The 20,248-nt window shown below is 44.2% G+C and overlaps 1 protein-coding gene across 1 annotated transcript; it reads left to right on the top strand.

The window, feature by feature from the left end:
- The first annotated feature begins 2,737 nt into the window (after positions 1-2,737).
- LOC123163952 (lysosomal Pro-X carboxypeptidase) lies at positions 2,738-18,258 on the top strand. Its single transcript, XM_044581359.1, has 11 exons — positions 2,738-3,257; positions 10,070-10,622; positions 12,957-13,137; positions 15,015-15,148; positions 16,213-16,325; positions 16,717-16,840; positions 17,005-17,160; positions 17,269-17,421; positions 17,526-17,605; positions 17,723-17,772; positions 17,850-18,258. Exons 2-11 carry the CDS (start codon positions 10,191-10,193, stop codon positions 17,978-17,980), a joined length of 1,554 nt encoding a protein of 517 aa, XP_044437294.1. The 5' UTR covers positions 2,738-3,257; positions 10,070-10,190; the 3' UTR covers positions 17,981-18,258.
- The last annotated feature ends 1,990 nt before the right edge of the window (positions 18,259-20,248 follow it).

The raw sequence follows: 20,248 nt of genomic DNA on the forward strand, positions 1-20,248 counted from the left end.
CCATCAACTTCTCCTCCCCCCTTGCTGGATCAAGAAGGAGGAGACGTCCACGCTCCGTACGTGTGTTGAACGCGGAGGTGCTGTCCGTTCGGCGCTAGGATCATCGGTGATTTGGATCACGACGAGTACGACTCCATCAACCCCGTTCTCTTGAACGCTTCCGCTCGCGATCTACAAGGGTATGTAGATGCACTCCTCCCCTCTCGTTGCTAGCATCTCCTAGATTGATCTTGGTGACACGTAGGAAAATTTTGAATTTCTGCTACGTTCCCCAACAGCTACGTCTTGGAGAGGATGGGTTTTGAAGACCATGAAAGTATGGAAACAAAGAAAATTCACCTAAGGACCCATCATGATATAGATTTTGAAATAAATCTGTATAATTCTGAGAGCGTAACCCATTTTGGTTGCAAAAATTGGGAAGCATTTTGCAAGATGTATGGTTTTGATGAGGGTATGCTTGTCACCATGGATCTTGGTGATCCTGACATCGAGCAAGACAATATGGACATTTGGGTCCTTGTTGATACGCCTCCAATTCTACCGCTATGTGAGTTTCTCAAACATAGTTATTAGCTAATTTATATTGTTCATTTCAAAATAGTTGACAGCTTATTTTCATTGACATTTTATTTTGATTGTTCAAACAATGTGCGAAACATGGTAGACAGAACCTACTACACCGATGGCTCTGAGTTAACTTATAAGGAGAAAACTCATCTGGTCGGATTTTGTACTGATCTTGAGAATTACAATATCTATTGTAAAACTCCTCCACATTATGGTCAATACGTGCCACTAGTGCACCTGTTGAACTACGGTAACTACTATGGAGATACCCTGGTAAGATTTCTTACTATTACGACATCCGTGCATATTTTGCATACTTCTAAAACTAGTACATCATTGCTAACTATGAAGTTATTACTATGTTTTTCAACAGATAATCCCAGAGGATTGTGTGCCTCATTTGATGTATCAGAATGGTAGGCTTGATGTTTTGAACATACAACTAGGTCATCCTACGAATCTCAACTGTCCATACCGGATTTCTAAAAGAAGTGGAGACATGCAAATCAAAGAATGGAAAAAATGTATGGACAGTCGCAAGGAGGTTCTTGGAAGCAAAAGGAAGCGAAGCGCAAGAATTGGAGACAGGATGATCTCCATTCTCCATAATGGAGAGTCAGGGTCTATATTGTTTTATGCTATTTTACCTTAAAGAGGGTATTTCGGTCCTACCTAATACTGATGATCATGTGCTAAGAACAATTAAGTAGGGTTGGTTCGATGACTATGAGGATGATGATCGTATGACTTGTTATTAATAACGAGTAGAAGTTGTATGATGATGATTAGTATGACTTGTTATTATATATGATGATGCATGATGCGCGCATGAAGAGTTATTATATATCAGCGGGTGAAATGAACATGGATTGGATTGAAGTGAAGGCAACATGCATGTGGTGCATGTCGAAAGTAGTACAATCCAAACTTGATCAAGTTAGGATTAGTATTACTTTCGACATGCACCACATGTTGCCTTCACTTCAATCTAAGCCATGTTTAGGCATAGCAGTACGTAGCGTTGGTAAACCAAGCACGGAGATATAAGAGGGGACACTTCTCTCTAATAGCTACCTAATAACAACCTAAATTAACCCCCAAAACCCCTAAATCAACCCCTTTCAAAAAAACCCTCAGCTCTAGCCAGATGCTGACGCGTGGATGCCTATTGGTCCCGGTTGGTGTCACCAACCGGGACCAAAGGCCCCCCGTCCTGGGCTGGCCGCATCGGCCACGTAGAGGACCTTTTGTCCCGGTTCATGTAAGAACTGGAACTAAAGGCCAAGGGCATTAGTAACGACCTTTTAGTCCCGGTTCACAAACCGGGACAGAAGACCCTCACGAACCGGGACAATAGGCCCTTTTTCTACTAGTGGAGAGAGAGAGGGGGCAAAATTCAATGCTGAAAGAAAGCTTTGTAGAGCAGTCTTCTTTTTTTTTCCACAAATCATCGTGCCCGCCGTGTTGCCCCCCCACCCCCACCCCCAAGGAAGCACTAACGTATTTCAAACTACCGTACAAGCAAATCATCGGGCTCCTTCTACACCTTCCAGGCTTGTTTGGTTCGCATGGAAAGGGGGGTGGTCCCTGGGTAGCTCCCACCCACGGCATGCGTGGGTGCATTTGGTCAGATCGGGGGAGAGGAAAAATTCGCACCATCCCTGTCGATTGCGTGGCCAATCAACACCGGTGGTCAAGACGAGTCCCTGTTTTGTTTTCTGTTCAAGGAAATCACAAACTATGGAAGGGGCATCCCAGTAAGCCCACTTGCCAAAAGTGCAAAATGACTGGAGGGGATACCCAAGTTGATTTCGATGCGTAAAAAAAAATCCCTGTCATGGTTTTTCTACCCTGGAAAGTCGACCCTCTCATCCAAACAAGCCCTTCTTGTGTGAGTGGCAGATGGAGGAAAGGGGAAGCATTGGGTTTGCCGCCGAGGAGGGGTAGGAAGTAGTCACACTTTTTTTTTGACAGAATAGTCACACTTTTTTTTGTAACAAGTAGTCACACCTTTTATTTTTTGAGGATCACAAGTAGTCACACCTTGGCTCATACTATTGTTTATGGGCCGCATTTGGAACCACATACAGGTGGGTATTGTCAGTTGGGCCGAGCCTGTCTGGTTAGAGAACGGAGCAACACATAACCCAACATAGAGGATCGACGCTGGCCGTTGGATCTGCCCAAGGCACGCACGGCAGGGTACCGCGTCCCAACCCGCTCGACAAACCCTCGCCGCCGCACACTCACGGGCTCACTCACCATTAGTTTAAGTGTGAGGCCGCCGCGTGCGCCGGCGGCGGAGGCGGCCGCTCACCCCGCCGCTCCGCCCGTCCCGCTCGCCGCTGCCGATGACCGCACCGCCTGAGACCGCGGCCAACCGAACAAAACGGCGGCGATGAAGAGGCCCGGCCCTTGGGGCAGACCCGCGCTCCCGAGCGGCGGCAGCGTCGGACCCCTCCGCCTCGCGGGGCCAGCCCTCCCGTCCGCGCCGCGCCGCGATGCCGCCGGCTTGGAGGCCCGTGCTCGGGCAGCCGCCGCGGCGTCGTTGGCGCCGGCTGCTGTGGCGGGGCCTCTGGGGACCGCATGGCGGGGGACCGTCGCGGCTTCCGGCCGTGGGTTCCGGCGACGCCAAGCTGTAGATCTGAGCCGCCGTCTCCGCTTCGTTTCCTCCATGTTTCGATCTGGTACCTCCACCCCTCACCACCTCCCTCCCTCTCGCCCGCTCGCCGTGCGAGCGTGTGTGTGTGTGTGTGTGTGTGTAAGTGCAGTGCTCGGTTTGGTCGGTCGCTGGTTCCAGATCTCACCTCTACGGGGGCCTCCTCCTCCGAGCAGTTGGTCCGTTGGGCGCCGGGAAACCTTAGGGGGTAGGGACGGACCCAGCTATGCTACGAACCGAGCGGTGGCAGTGCAGAATCTTTGCAAATACCCCGGTGACCAGGTGGTGATCCACGGATGTTTTGGTTGTGGAATTTTGGTTTTGCACGCCGGGTTCACCACCGTCAGTGGCGGAGCTTTATTACCAACAAATATTGGAAGCTCGTCAGCATCATCATCTTGGTACAGACCGAGGGTTTGTTCGGTCGCTGGTTCCAGATTCCACCTCCACGGGAGCCGCCTCCTCCGACCAGTTGGTCCGTTGGGCGCTGGGAACCCTTAGGGGGTAGGGATGGACCCAGCGATGCGAGGAACTGAGCGGTGGTGCTGCAGAGTCTTTGCAAATACTCTGGTGACCAGGTGGTGATCGACGGAAATTTTGGTTTTGTACGCCCGGGGTCATCACCATCACCACTGTCAGTGGCGGAGCTTTACAAACAAATATTGGAAGCTCGTCAGAATCATCATCTTCCTACAGACCGAGGGTTTGATCGGTCGCTGGTTCCAGATCCCACCTCCACGGGGGCCGCCTCCTCCGACCAGTTGGTCAGTTGGGTGCTGGGAACCCTTAGGGGTTAGGGACGGACCCAGCGATGCGAGGAATGGAGCAGTGGCATTGTCAGAATCTTTGCAAATACCCTGGAGTCTGGATATTGGTATATCCAAAACATCGTATACTCCCTCCGTTCCTAAATATAAGTCTTTTTAGAGATTACAATACAGACTACATATGGAGCAAAATGGGTGAATCTACATTCTAAAATGCAGATCATCATCATCCTGTATGTAGTCCTTGTTGAAATCTCTAAAATCTCCTCACAATCATCATCATCATCTCCCTTGCTGTCACAATCAGCTTGGTCCTCTTTGGTTCACAGGATTCTAGAAAAGAATGGCAGGAATATGTGATTGTCCTAAAGAATTCCTTTGAATCAAAGAGGCCCCCAACTTGTTGCTGCTGCTGTTGTTGGTGGTGCAAGCTATTGCAAAGTTCATATGAACTTCCTTTGGATCAAAGAGGCCCTAAGGCTGTCGCACCTTTTGTTTGTGAATGATGCATGGCTTTATGATTAACCAGTTTGTGGTTGCTGAACTGTGCCATGCTGAATGGAATTTCCATTTTGGCGAGTCCGCTCGAGTTGCTCTTAGCTGGTGCGGGGCTATGATGATTGATTATGGCTGATATAAGCACACTCTCGAGCAATTGAGGCACTTGCGGGTATTAAGTTGGATCCCCCCTTGTTTCTTTGAGCCGTTTTGATCATGTGCTTATTTTAGTGGCTCTGTCCTTGGATGGTCATTTCTGATGAGTGATAACCAGGGCAGTTTCACCATTGTAAGAACAAATTGATCCGGTGATGGAGACACTAGGGAAAGGGTCATATGATCGAGCAAAGGCGAATCTGAGCCGGTGAGCCCATTCAAATGCAGTTCTGGTCTCAAGCACAATGTGCTATGTTGCCATTCTGTATTTGTATTTAGCACCTCCTTGGTTTGCAGGATTTTAAGAACACACTGAAGAAAAAAAAATGCAGGATTGCATTGTTAGGGCATCTCCACCGCAGACCCCCAAGGTTCCGTCCGCAAATGTCTGCGGACAGCCGGCCGGGCCTAGGCCATTCTTGCTAGGGCGATGATGATTGACCATGGCTGAAATAGTGTGCCTTTGAGCAATCGAGGCACCTGTGGGTATCAAGTTGGATCCTCCCTCTTGTCTCTAGAATCCTTTGATCCTGTGATACTGATTGCTCTGTCCTTGGACGGTCATTCTTCTTGAGTGATAACCAGGGCAGCTCCACAGTATAAACTGGTTGATCTGGTGATAGCAGATGATGTGGGTAGGTTATATGATCGAGCAAAGGCGAATCTGAGCCCACTATGCAATATAAGCTCCAATGTTTATATTTGTCTTGTGTAAAGATTTCTTCTCTTATACCTTCATTGCATAAGTTATGCTTGATCTTTTATCGTTCGCTGTTGCTCCTTAATTTAATCTGGTTAAGAGTAAGTTTCACTTTGTTATATTAGGGAGACTTCTATTTTTCCGCAAGTTACCAGTTGCAGCTATTTGTTCTTACAATGCTTCAAATAATAATGCAACTGGATTTTTTTGGAGAGAATGCTGGACTGTTCATGTAAAGAGTGACCGAGGCGGCACGTCACATGTTACTGTCTGTATCCATAAGCAATTTTTCAACTGCTGTGATTTAGTTGCTGGGCTAATCTGGGCCATTGAGCGGACATTCCCTTTTGTTTTCTTTACTTTGTTCAGAAGCTTTCCCCAATTCTGTCTATCACCACTGCATTTTTTGGATCATGCACCAGACTAAATGTCGGTGAACTTCGAAGGATGTGTGTTTTGTTAGCTTCTTAACTTGTTTCCTTGCTAAGTAAACCTTCGGGGTTATTCAGTTTTGTTGCCCTCTTTGTAGATATAGTTTTGGTCTTTTACATTGCTTTGTCATGCACTCTTCCTGGCAAGCTTATAACAGTGATGACTTTGTCCATTTAGTCATAGCAACTATTTGAATTATCAAAATTCGCTACCATTTGGTTACCACCAGATGTTTGTCTTGACAAAACATGGTCCAGGAAGGCATTTTGTCTGCTATGTTTTTTGAAATAGAATTCTGATTCGGGGCAGTGATGATTGACCATTGCTGATATAAGCATGCTCGAGCAATCGAGTAAGCTGTGGTATAAGTTGAATCCTCCCTTGTCTCTTGGAGCCGTTTCAACCACGACAAGAATTATGGGACGGAGGGAGTATATATTTTTTTGTGGCTGTCCTTGGAAGGTCATTTTGATGAGTGATAACCAGGGCAGCTCCACAGTATAAACGGGCTGATCTGGTTATAAGAGATGAGGGGGGGGGGGGGGGGGGGGGTAGGTTATATGATCGAGCAAAGGCGAATCTGAGCCCCCTCAAATGCAATTCTAGTGCTCCTTCAGCATAATATGCTACGTTCTTTCTCTTTTTTTATCTGTATTTGAAGGTGTCGCTTATTTTTATAGCTGTCCTGTGTATATATTTCTTCCCTCGTACCTTTATTGTGAAGATGTTCTTGCTCTTTTTTGTTTCGTTCTTACATCTATTCTGCACTATACGTCAAGTATCAGCCAAAATAAAATTTGGTCTTTGATGCTACATATTCAGTTAATTTTGTTCCCACTGTACAGCTTAAATGGATTGTCATGGCCCCCCAGCACACTATACTTTGTGGTTGCACACATGCATGGCAAAATACTCCAAATCTGATGTGGTCTAATGATGCTCTATCATGTATTTTAAAAGCATGCCTTGGGGCAAGCTTCTATATCACCACCCTTCTCCACAGAAGCATGTTCAAGTCATAAGCTTGGTGATGCTGTAATTCATATGGTCAATCAGATAATCAGTGCAACATGCTCATCATATGTTTGGATGCAACTGAGAGTGCAGATGCACATTAGATGCTGTGAATAAAAGGTTGTGTGCTTGGCCAGTAATTTTAATATGTGAGGCCTCCATTGGCTATGTATAATATAATGTTCTTTTGCCATGTATGTGTTCAGTGTTGGTTAACAAAATGCTAATGTTAAGTGAAATTCTTTAATATCAAACGAATTCTTTGTACAGATTTTTTTTAGTTCTATTGGATTTCCCATAATAGTTTGTATACCGGTCTACCATTGTGTCTCTTCATGAATGTGGTACTGCTGAGCAAGCCTGAGAAGCCTTTGTAATAGTTTGTGTATTTCCTTTCAACTGCGATAATGTGTGCATTTTCATCTTGATTCTAAAGTACATCTTTCCTTTCTACTTGAAGTTAGATGGAGGTCACTAGGCATCAGGAGGATTGCATAGCCCAATATCCTCCCTTGTTACATAATTTTGCAAGCTATTGGTGACCACGAATAATTATGGGTGCTGTATGCTAAACAATGCTCTCTGTTTAATGCAAAGTATATTGTTTGTAGGCACTATTTGGTTTTGCTTGACATTCGTTTTGGTGGTTTGCATTTAAGTTAAAATGCAGGCAGTGGTTGTTCTTTATTGTTTGGTCATTTGATTTTGCTCTTCTTTTAGTTGTACTTGTTCTTTATTGTTTTGGATTTTGTTGCTTTCAGGAGATAGCTTCTTCTCGGTTGCTTCTTCAGTCTTGTAATCCATGATCATTTTGCTGCTCTCAGTAGATAGCATATTCTTTATTCTTTGGTCATTCGAAGGATGTTTGTTTTGTTAGCTTCTTAACTTCCTTTTCCTTGCTAAGCAAGCCTTTCGGGTAATTCTGTGTTGTTGCTGCCTTCTTTTTACATATAGTTTTGCATCGCTTTGCTTTGCACTCTTCCTGGCATGCTTATAACAGAGACCTTTGTCCATTAGACATAGTAACTATTTGAATAATCAAAATTTGCTACCATTTGGTCACCACCAGAAGTTTTTTAGTTGACAAAACATGGTCCAGGAAGGTATTTTGTCTGCTATGTTTTTTGAAATAGGATTCTGATTTGGGGCAATGATGATTGACCAATGCTGATATAAGCATGCTCTCGAGCAATCGAGTAAGCTGTGCATATTCAGCTGGATCCTCCTTCGTCTCTTGGAGCCGTTTCAACCATGACAAGAATTATGGAACGGAGGGAGTACTAAGAGCAACTCTAGCAGATTTGCTATATTTTTGGTGGCTCTGTCCTTGGAAGGTCATCTTGACGAGTGATAACCAGGGCAGCTCCACACTATAAACGGGTTGATCTGGTGATAAGAGATGATGGGGGTAGGTTACATGATCGAGCAAAGGCGAATCTGAGCCCCCCTCAAATGCAATTCTAGTGCTCTTTCGGCATAATGTGCTACACTGTTTCTCTTTTTTTATCTGTGTTTGGAAGGTGTCGCTTATTTATGCAACTGTGTTTATAGCTGTCCTGTGTACATATTTCTTCCCTCTCATACCTTTATTGCGTAAGTTGTTCTTGCCCTTTTTTTTTCCGTTCTTGCATCTGTCTGCACTATAGTACATCAAGTATCAGCCAAGAAAAATTTGTACTTTGATGCTACACATTCAGTTTTCAACTTAAATGGATTCCTGTGGCCCCCAGCACACTATATTTTGTGGTTGCACACACGCACAGCAAAATACTCCAAAACTGCTGTGGTCTTATAATGCTCTATCATGTACTATTTTAATAAGCATGCCTGAGCGCCAGCCCTTCTCCACAGAAGCAAGTTCAAGTCATAAGCCAGTGTTGGTGGTGCTGTAATTCGTATGGTCAATCAGATAATCAGGGCAACATGCTTGTCGCATACCTTTTGGATACAATTGAGAGTGCATATGCACATTAAATGCTGTGAATCAAAGCTTGTGTGCCTGGTCAGTAATTTTGATATGTGAGCCCTTGATTGGCTTATGTATAATATGTTGTTCTCTCGCCATGTATGTGTTGGGTGTTGGTTAACAAGATGATGATGTTCAGTAAAAAATTTCTATATCAAACAAATTTGTTTTACAGAGTTTTTTAGTTCTATTGAATTTCCCATGAGAGTTTGTATACCGGTCTACCATTTTGACTCTTCATGAATGTGGTCTTGCTGAGCAAGCCTGAGAAGCCCTTGTACTAATAGTTTGTATTTGAGCAGTTTCTTCCTTTCAACTGCGATGATGTGTGCAATTTCATCTTGATTCTAAAGTAGAGTTTCCTTTCTACTAGTAGGCATCAGGAGGATTACATAGCCCAATATCCTCGCTTGCCACATAATTTTGCAAGCTATTGGTGACCACAAATTATTACGGGTTCTGTATGCCAAACAATGTGCTCTGTTTAATGCAATTTTTTTTATTATATTGCTATTGCACAAGATTTCTGGTTCCTCCTAATTTTGAGGCACTATTTGGTTATGCTTGACAGTAATTTTGGCGCTTTAGATTTCAGCTAGAATGCACGCAGGATATGTTGTTTGCTCATTTGATCTTTTTCTTCTCTCCTACGTCTACTTGTTCTTTATTTGTTTCTGATCATTTTGCTGCTCTCAAGAGATGCCTACCATATTCTCGCCTGGTTCATCAGTGACCTCATCCATTTGGTTTGGTGCCAAAAGAGGAAGGGTCTCCCAACCAAGTTTCATGTTGATCTTATTGGCTCTAGCTGTGATCTTGTAGATATAGCTGCCTGTGGAACATATTTTTGCGTCTCCTAAGTTGGGTTCTAGAGTGGTTGCACTCTGTTATACCAAGGTAGACTTGCTGGCTTGTTTTTAAATGGTTGTCATACCAGCATTGTTTTCTCCCAGCAAATTGCCAGCTGCAGCAGTTTGTTCTTACATGCGACAGAGAACGAGTACGGTGCATGTTTGCTGTCTGTAGCCATAAGCAATTTTTTGACTGCTGTGAATGATTGAGTTGCTGGGTTTAGCTGAGCCAGTGTGGTGATATTTTGACTGCCGTTACTGTTGCCTCGAGTGCCCGTTTGGGTGTTCGACGCCTACGGTCTGTTCCAAGTGCTGCGGTTTTGTCGTGTTACCCCGTGACAGGTTTCTTCAATGTTAATAGGCATCATTCAGCATGTTCTTGTTTTCTCAAACCGTTTTGTCTCAATCTCTTGGACCTGGTTTGAAAATTATACACTTTTGGTTGTACGTGTGCAGGGCTGCATGTAGGCTGGCTGCGGTGGCTGGGAGTGTGTACGTTCTCGCACACCCGCGCCTTCTTAAATCCCACACCACATGGGCAGTGACTCCGGCGAGCTGCAGGGAGTGACGGGCAGAAATGGCGGCCTCCTCCCTCCTCGCCGCCATCCTGGCGCTGCAGCTGCTTCTCCTCCTCGTGGCATTCACGCCCGCACCAGCAGCAGCAGCGAGCCCCTCCAAGCGCCCCATCCATCAGCCTCCCTCTTTCCCCGCAGGAATCTCTACCCTGCGGCGGCGGGCTGCAAGCTCGAGCGGCAGGCTCGCCACGGAGGCGGTGAAGCCGTTCACGGCGCACTACTTCCCCCAGGAGCTGGACCACTTCACCTTCACGCCCAACTCCTCTCGCGTCTTCTCCCAGAAGTACCTCCTCAACGACACCTTCTGGCGGAAACCCACCGGGCCGCTGTTCGTGTACATGGGCGGCGAGGCTGACATCGAGTGGTTGGCCACCACCACCGGCTTCATGTTCGACATCGCGCCAGAGTTCGGGGCTCTCATCGTCTTCATCGAGGTACTCTTCTTTGCCACATCCTCCGCCATGGCTGATACTTTCAGCTAATCATCATATCATCGGTTGCCACGCCTTAGTCCAAATTTTGGTTGTTGTGCTGCACACCATTTTATTTGTAATTAAGCATATTAATAATATAATTATTAAAAGGTGAATGCCTAAACGGACTAACGAATGCATCTATATAGACTGAATAATCTGTTACCTTGATTATACATTAGAATCTAATTTTAATGATCAAAATAAAAAATAATATAATAATAATAATAATATATGTGCATCACAGCCACTCGTGATGGAGCGGCGCTCCGGGTCGGGTGCAGTTCGATTGAAACAAAGAGAGCAATCCTGATGGCATCACTGCCGATGTCAGCACTCAGGCAATTAACCAAGTTGCTTTATTTCACGTGTGCTAGCTAGGTTGACTGGAATTTCATTGCCACAACACTTGATGGATTTCACCGTACAAGAATATGACTAGATCGATTGAGACACATACAATTATTTTCTGTTAGTTGGATCAAGAGCAAAAATTCCTGCAAAAGAAAAATCAATAGCAAATGTATCAACTAAATATTTTCCATCCGTACTCCACATAGTTCATAGATGTAAATAATTCTATATAAAGAGTAAATATATATAAAAACACATTTCAAAATGTTAATATATTCTGAACAATAATTTCGCGTGTACATCCGGACATTCTATGTTCGCACACAAAATTTCGCAAATATATATAAATTTTTTGTGGCATGTATAAAAGGATAAAAAAATGTCTCATGAATAGTTGTAATGAAGCACCGAAAATTGTCTTTTTTACACAAGCCACAAAAAATGTCCTTTTTCATCGAAACTTTGTGCGTGAACATGTAATGTCCGGATGTACATGCGGGATTTTTTCTCGAATTTTTTGAACTTTTTTAAAATGTGTATTTAGACAATGGGTGCAATACACCTATGAATCAAAGTGAATTTCCGCTACATACGGATGTATATAGACATATTTAGAGTGTAGATTTGCTCATTTTACTTCTTATGTAGTTCATATTGAAATCTCTGAAGGGACTTATATTTAGGAACGAAGGGAGTAGGACATTAACTAGCCCAATTCAGGCTTTGATAACATATAAGATAATAACATGCGGATTATGTTATAGAAATCAAACTAATATGATTGGATTTGTAATATATATCTCTTTTCTTCACTTATCATTTGATTATTTTTATCTTAACTACAAATGAAATATTGATTATATAGTTTAAAATTAAAAAAAATGTGTGCCTTGCATTTGTTACGGAGGGACTATGCAATAAGTTATTTTGGTCATCATAGAAACATGAGACATACTTACACGACATGGTCGATGAGAGAGAGAGAGAGAAAGAGAGAGAGAGAGAGAGAGAGAGAGAGAGAGAGATAGTCGTGTTAAATAGTAGAATTTGGTGCAACCAACGTTGGCACAATCAGCAAAAGCTAAGTTATGACTCATATACCATGGATACAATTAGATCAACTCTAGCAGATTTGTGGAAAACGGCCTTTGCGGGCTGGCTTGGACGGCCGCAGATGCAGACTCCCCAAACAGACCCGTATAAAAGGATATTCGCGGAATATACTTTTTTACGGTCTGCTCGGGCACCGCCGCGTCGACCCGCAAACAGAAAACGCCTAATTCTCAAATTTGACATAGATGCCCACACATAAGTTCAAATTCAAACATAGCACAGTTTACCCGCCCCGACCCGCACTTTAGCGGTTATTTTGCGGATCGGGGCGGGATGCAGGGTCTGCTAGAGTTGCTCTTAGAAAGGCAAGGTAATGTTCATGTCTACAAGGTATGCAAGAGTTGGTAGCTAGAAAGATAAATACAGATAATGTTTTCACGATTATAGTTAAATATGAACACATTACATTAGTAGGCATGCAACAAAGGAAATTAGAGTAAGGCACGCATGTGTGGAAGCATGTCGATGCATGTCATATCCCTAATTGAACCTAACTGCAATACCACTAACGATGAGAAAGGGAAGAAAAAAGGCCCAACGATATTATGTTTCGATTATTTCTTATTTAAAGCTCCTCTTCAAGATAAAGAAGCATCATAATGTGGTGTTAATTTTTGGTGTCTAATTTCTCAAGGTCAATGAACCAGATTGAGAAGAAATAAACAAACATGCTATTACCAAAATTTAACAACGGGCGACAAATCTACCCACGCAAATGCATGGGTCATTCCGCTAGTTGGCACTTAAGCTTCGTTAACGGTACTAAATACTATCAATATTCACTTGTTCAAATTGCAACTTGTTTGAAATTTGTGTGTCGGAGTGCAGCATCGGTTCTACGGGGAGTCAAAGCCGTTCGGCAATGACTCGTACAAGTCAGTTGACATGTTGGGCTACCTGACGTCCACACAGGCGCTCGCCGACTTTGCCATCCTCATCACGAGCCTTAAGCAGAACATGTCCATTGTTGATGCCCCCGTCGTCGTCTTCGGCGGCTCTTATGGCGGCAGTAAGTCTATCACTAACGTGTTTCCTTATATTATATCCGTTCATGCATTAGTCTGAATCTCCTTAAGTTTATTATTATTTTTAGGAGGGCGCTTGCCGCCTCTCGGCTCGTTTTGTTTTTAGGAATCACCGGGGTTGGGGTGGGGAGGGGGGAAGATCCCACATGTATATATATATATATATATATATATATATATATATATATATATATATACAGGGCAAGAATTACAGGGTCAGGATGATGCGTGAAGAGAGGTAGTCTCACCAAGACAATGCGACAACATTACCAACCGGCTCCTTAAACCGCTGAGATCAAATGTTTGAAGTCCAAAAGATGTTTATAATGGTAACTACACACCAAGGAGATCATGTTTATAATGCGACAACAGGATTTCTGCCCAGATGTCATTATCTAGGTGAGCATAAGGGAGCACCAAAGATCCTACACCACATGTTAGGGGTGATGCCGAGGTGACTCCAAATCCGCATGGAGCTCAGAGAGTTGATGAGGATGTGGTGGGCGTCCTACAAATGTGCATTGAGGGTAGCAACCGCTGGAGATGTTTGTGGAATAGATTTCCTCTGGTATCCAGACATCCACAACAAAGAGTAGCTAGCCGAAGACCTTGATCTTGTTGGGGTCGCAGAAGAGCCATATGAGATCAGTGTGATCGTATCCCTATACTCATGATTGAGAAGGTTGTAGACAACACCGGTGGGAGAAGTCATTGGAGTAACAAAGACAAAACGGGCAATTCGAAGCAACATTGGCAAGACCATTTCGTAGATTCGCATGCAATCCATCTTGCATGGTCTCATGGAGTAGGATGTTGGTTTTTTCCGGTCGACGGTGGCGGCGGCCGCGGGCGTTGTTTCCTTCATGAAGGCTCTGTTGTGGTGTTCCCTTTCCTTCACGTTGCTCTGGGTGAAAACTCGATCTTCGGGGTCGGGCGGTGGCGACAATCCGATGTCATGCCCTTCTTGAAGGCACCGCCTTGGAGTCCATCCTCCGTCAGTGTCCTGCTTCACTTCTTTTCGGTGGCTAGTTCTCGAGAGGTCCTCGTTGGCTACAAGTGGTTTTTTTGGCTCATCTGTAGTGCTTGGTGGTTGATTGGGTAGTGTGGCGGTGCGTCGGCACCCTTGTATCTTGCCTTGGTTGAGTGTGGTGTGTGTGTTGGTGGCTTGTTGTATCCGGATGTGTATCTCTGGTTGTTGCTTTATATATAAAGTGGGTGTGGAGGCTGGGAATGTGGTGTGGAGGCTGGGAATGTGGTGGCTAGGGGTTGCTGTAAGCCAAACAGAAGTGGTGAAGTTGTTTCTCAAACAAAAGAGAGTTGTTGCAGTTGTGGTAGCTTTATTTTTTTGTGAAGAAGGGTCCCTATATATTATAAACTTCACCAGTAGTACAAAGCACTCCCTACATAGTAAAAATGACATTGAGGTCCTTGGACCACTACCGCCAGCAGAACAAGCCGTCCACGCGCTGCTGTCGCTCTTCCTCTACCGGTGTCGGCCTGACCTTGTCGATGACAGTTGGGAAGTCTTCGTGCATGTGTCCTAAGTACCAGCATCCTGGACCTGCAGTCGTTGTCGTTGAACCCATGAATCGGTCCGAAGCGCTTGACACCATATGTCGTTGTAAAGAATGTGAGGCGAGAAACCTAACCTCGCCACTCCAAGGAGATGGCATGACAGGAACAATGTCGAATCTGCCCTGATGTCTAGGTTAGATAGGAAGAATGGTCGAGACGTGACCGATGGAGCCAGGGTGCTGGGATTGGTAGTTTTGTGGAGATCAAGATGAGCTAATATACACTAATGTATTACAAAATAAACTAATGATGTCTTATGGCCTGTGGCTTTGGCTGTTGGTTCTAGTGTTGGCTTCATGGTTCAGGTTAAAGTATCCCCATGTCGCCATCGGAGCCCTGGCGTCCTCTGCACCCATCCTGCACTTCGACGACATCACCCCGTGGTCAAGCTTCCATGATACCGTCTCACAGGACTTCAAGGTAATTTTCTATATCTAAATAACTAGCTGTCACTAACTATTTTAAAAAACATGCAGCTATGCTATTGCTACCTCATTATCCTAATAAGTTCTAGAAATTAATTGCATGCATGTGTCCTTCGCACCAAGTTTTCTTCCCCACATTTATGCGGGGTTTTTCTTCTTCTGAATTCCCTACTCGTAAGTGAGTGCACATATGATGCGATCAAGATATACAATATTATAATTAAAATACTCATATTGATACAATAAAATCACATGGAAATATATTGCAACCAATTCCTGCGGCAACGCGCGGGGTGTCATCTAGTATAATTAATTACCACTCCATAGTAACAAGAAAAAGAAATAAGTTGGCCTAATTATTAGTCTTGAGAACGCACGGCAGGTCGACATGAACATCTTCTGCAAACTGATCGATGGTGTCAGCTCTGGAAATTATTAGTACTGCTACTGATTGCACTTGTTGTCACTTGTCGTCCGGTAGCATGTCTCTCTTCCTCTCATCCTCTGGTGTTATCAATACTATCATAATGGTTTTCAGTTTTGGATTATGAATTGGTAAATGGTGATGGCGGCTAGCCCTTGCACTTTCCATGGGCATTCAGCTTAAATTTATTTGATCGAATGTTACCTTCCAGCCAATGATGTAGATGTCTAGTTCTAGGTGAGGTCTTGCTTATGAGTTCATCATGGCTATTCAGTTGTTGACTAGCTTGATTGCGATGCTCAACCGCATCAAGGGGCTATTTTTTCGAACCATGACTGCACGTGAACTAAATAAATAGCACCGAAGGACTATCAATAGGCGGTTGGGAGTAAGGTCCTCATTTGGCCAAAGATACGCAAATTGATGCATTTTGTTCAATGTTCATTACTGATGATGATGACGCATCTGTTGCTAATAACGTAGAGACAGGATATAACATGGAAATGGAATGATGAGTAACTTGCTAGTGACATCTTTGCCTGACTGGTGCTTGATTAGTCCTTCTCCCAAGATGAAGTTTCCATGAAAACCTAGGTGTTTAATCAGCTGATCGTCACATCCAACTAGTTTTGCAGTCCGAGAGCCTGAATTGCTTCAGTGTCATCAAGGCAGTCTGGGATGTGCTAGATAACAGGGGATCCAATGACACAGGGCTCTTGGAGCTCAGCAAAACCTTCAGGGCCTGCAAGTAAGCTTTGCCTAACACAATTACTCAATCTTTTCATGAAGGGAGAAAATGATTTTTTTCTCTCCTTTACTCATAACTGTATAGGACACCGGCCGCATGGTATAAAACTTTGATATATGGAGAAAAACAAGAGATTAAGACTGCAAGTATTCTTTTCTATCCGTAAAGTGTAAGCAAAGTAAACAAATAGTCAAACCTTGTAGCAGGAAATACATGAAAAAAAGAACTTGCAGCCCCAAAGAAGGTACATTAAGTTCAATGATAAATCGATGGACATGTAAATCTAATCTTGCCAAGCTAACTGGAGTGTGAACTAATGAAGGATTTCATACTTTGAGCGAATTGACAACAATGACACGGTTCATGGCGTTGCTTTATCCTTGAATCTTAGGACCGTGCAGTTCATTTATCCGCTGAGCAGCTGGCTACAGACAGCGTTCATCCACACAGCCATGATGGACTATCCAACCCCAGCAAATTTCTTGATGAATCTGCCTGCTTACCCAGTCAAGGAGGTTAGCCACTTGTAACCTAATTTACAACTATTATTCTCGCCTGCATTACATCAAATGAATGAGAGTAACATGAGTTTCAGAGTTACCAAACTGAGTCATGCAAAAAGAGGACCTGTTCTTTTTACTCCTCTGCGTTGCATGTAATTCTCCTGACATTTCTGCAGATGTGCAAGATCATTGATTCTTTTCCTGCGGGAGCTGACGTCATCGACAAGGCTTTCGCTGCGGCGAGCGTGTACTACAATTACACAGGCGACCAGAAATGCTTCCAGGTGGAGGGTGGCGATGACCCTCATGGCTTCAAAGGATGGGGCTGGCAGGTACAAGCCTGACTCACATACATGTGTATGTGGTGTACTGAACTACTGATAACACATGAAGACTGAGAAGTATCATATATGTGTCTTACGAAACAAACTCTTGTGCAGGCCTGCACAGAGATGGTCATGCCAATGACGGTGTCGAACGAGAGCATGTTCCGACCATCCAGCTTCAGTTACGAGAAGATGTCCGAGAACTGCCTCGCGGGCTACGGAGTTCGTCCGAGGATGCACTGGATCACTTCTGAATATGGTGGCCATGTAAGTTTTTATTCAGATTTTCATGTTTACATACGACCGTCAGCAGCAGCATTTCTTTGGGTGGCATGTGCTCACCTAGTACTGCATTGCACAACCCACTACAGAAAATTGACAAGGTTCTCAAGAGGTTTGGGAGCAACATCATCTTCTCCAACGGGATGCGAGACCCATGGAGTGGAGGCGGGTAGGAGTAAAAGATTTCTCACCATCTGATCTATTCATGTTGATAGTTTCAACCATTTAGGTAGCAATTTTACCATAGTAAACAATAGTAATAGTCTTCCTTCCGAACTGCTACCAGGGTACTCAAGAACATATCATCCAGCATCATTGCTCTTGTCACGGAGAAAGGTAAACTTGAAGTTGTAGAAAATATGTAAGGTCAAAGTATTCTGAACTTACGAGTGGCTACTTGTGGTGATGTTCAGGGGCCCATCATTTGGACTTGAGATCTGCAACCAAGGATGATCCAGACTGGGTTGTAGAACAAAGGAGACAGGAAGTTGAGATCATACATGGATGGATAGATCAGTATAACAAGGACACTGCACAGGGGTAGCAGTAAGAAGGCGGCATTGATTTTCAGAGTCAAGGAAAATAAATATGGCTTGGTGGCTTTATTAATCTAAAGTCGGGCAATCGTTTTTTATCTAAATAAATAAATTAATATGGCTACATACAAAATGTAAGGATTTTCCTTTCTTCTACAGGGCGATAAGCACAAAAAAAGAGATAATGCATTAGTGCAACTTCAAATTCAATTATACACCAGAAATTCTTGAACTTAAGCAGTCATATATACGTGAATCATGAATGCAGAGGTTCTCCTTTTCTTAACTGTTGCAGTGAACATTGAATTTAGGAACAGACTTGTATTTGACCCTGCTGAAAATTTAAGAAAAAGGGTTTCCCCCCCTTTATATTAGGGGAGCACTAGGCATCAGACTACTGATGCCTCGCTTTCTATCAGACCAGTCCACAGCCATCCGATCAGATGCATCCTGGTAGTCAGATCAGATCAGCTAGTCTATTCCCGCGCGTGATTTCTGGATTGAGGCCCGATAGCAGTTCCTTGTTTTGCCGCGATGGGCATGGTCGTAGCTAGTTTCCACCAATTACTGTTACTAACTCTTCCTACAATTGTGCTTCCGGAAATCATTCGTTAACCATATATAAAAGGAGATAACGTGCATCTTCATGCCATGAAACAATGTATATATTTTCCACGGCGAATGTGAAGCACTAACCATGTACTACGTCGATACAAAATACGCAAGCTGTTGGGACATATTCCCTTTGCGTCGGCACAGCAGGGACTATTGTGTTGCTGCCAAGTTGCGCATGATGCCAATGTCGTCGAAGCGGATGAGCGGGGTATGTCGACTAAGCATAACGTCGTCTTACAAATGTGGCATATTTTCCTCAAATAAATGATGTAAAAAGGCTGCGATGCTTCCGACATTGTAATGTGGCATATTCTCATGTAGTATGTCATGCTAGCAAATTACCTATGTTTCTGACATTATTGCTACATGCTTCTTATTTGTAGAATATTATAATTTGTTTCATGCCACTATATATTGCCACTGCCACAGCTATGCTTCGAACAATACTAATTGTTGCATGCTCCCTGTATTACACTGATGTTTGTTTCCCAAACAACATACACATCAATTAGTAATTTTGTATGCTTCCATTTTTTCCGCTACTTCCTTTGTACATAGCTGGTTAGAGTTTCAGATTCGTAGTATGTTGCAGCATCAACCAATCATATTTTCAACCGATGCTACAGGATTCATGTCTCCACAATAATCACTTCTTTCCGCAAAAGAACCGACCGTCGATGCGTCAAGCATGCCCAGGGGCGTGTTGGAGGACATTGTCGTGGACAGGGCGCGTTTGCTCGTCTGGTCAAGAAACATATCCAAGAAGCAAAGAATCATGGTTCACCAATCTTTGAAGCAAAGTGTTAGTACAATAAACACATGCACGAGACACACCATGGAGGCATGTATGATCGTATTGAGCAGATGCTGAAAATGACAAGAAAACTCGCATCATGCCATACAAGACCTTGATACAGAATTAGCAACGTGGGGTGAAGGTGGCGCCTCGCTCAGGGCATCACATGTTGTCATCTGGCCAAACTTACCTGGCCTGCCATGCGAGCAACACACAAGCCATAAGACGTTACCACACAAGGATGGACCAGATTGGTGGAGGAGGGAAGAGGGTGCTGGTTCTCCGTCGAGCATGGAGTCGCCGCTTGGAAGCAGGCACCGCGCTCGGGTAATGGCGGCATGGCCACCTGATGACGGGAGGGTGCACCACGGCACATGTCGCACCGGCGCGGTGTGTCTCACGGGCAGAGGGGGAGGCTGGTTCATGACGGAGAGGTGAGGGTGGTGAGCGGATTGACGAGATCGGCGGCACGGGCGCGTCGGATGCGTTTATAGCAGGTCATATTAATGCGGGATGGATTATAGCAGAGGATGTGGCTAGAAAATCGGAAGGGGCTGTTTTCAAAACACGTCGTTGCGGAAGCATTCTGGACCGTGAGATTTAAATCAAATCGACGGCATGCGACTAGTCTGACGAATGACTTTTACCAGAAGTCTGCTAATAAGTGTTTTCCTTTATATTATAAAGCAACGAACCAAGCATCCAACACATCAGTATAAAGTACGAACAAGTCATAAAGTCATGCTGGGGGCACAGCAGGACAAACCCCAAACGAAGCTAAAAAAAGTTAATCCGGCTCGGGAGGTCCCTGCTGAAAATTTTAATGCATGGTTTTGACATATGCGATGTCTATGACGCGTGGGGT

This window comes from Triticum aestivum, chromosome 7D (genome assembly GCF_018294505.1).
Source record: "Triticum aestivum cultivar Chinese Spring chromosome 7D, IWGSC CS RefSeq v2.1, whole genome shotgun sequence".
In the NCBI taxonomy this organism is placed as follows: domain Eukaryota; kingdom Viridiplantae; phylum Streptophyta; class Magnoliopsida; order Poales; family Poaceae; genus Triticum; species Triticum aestivum.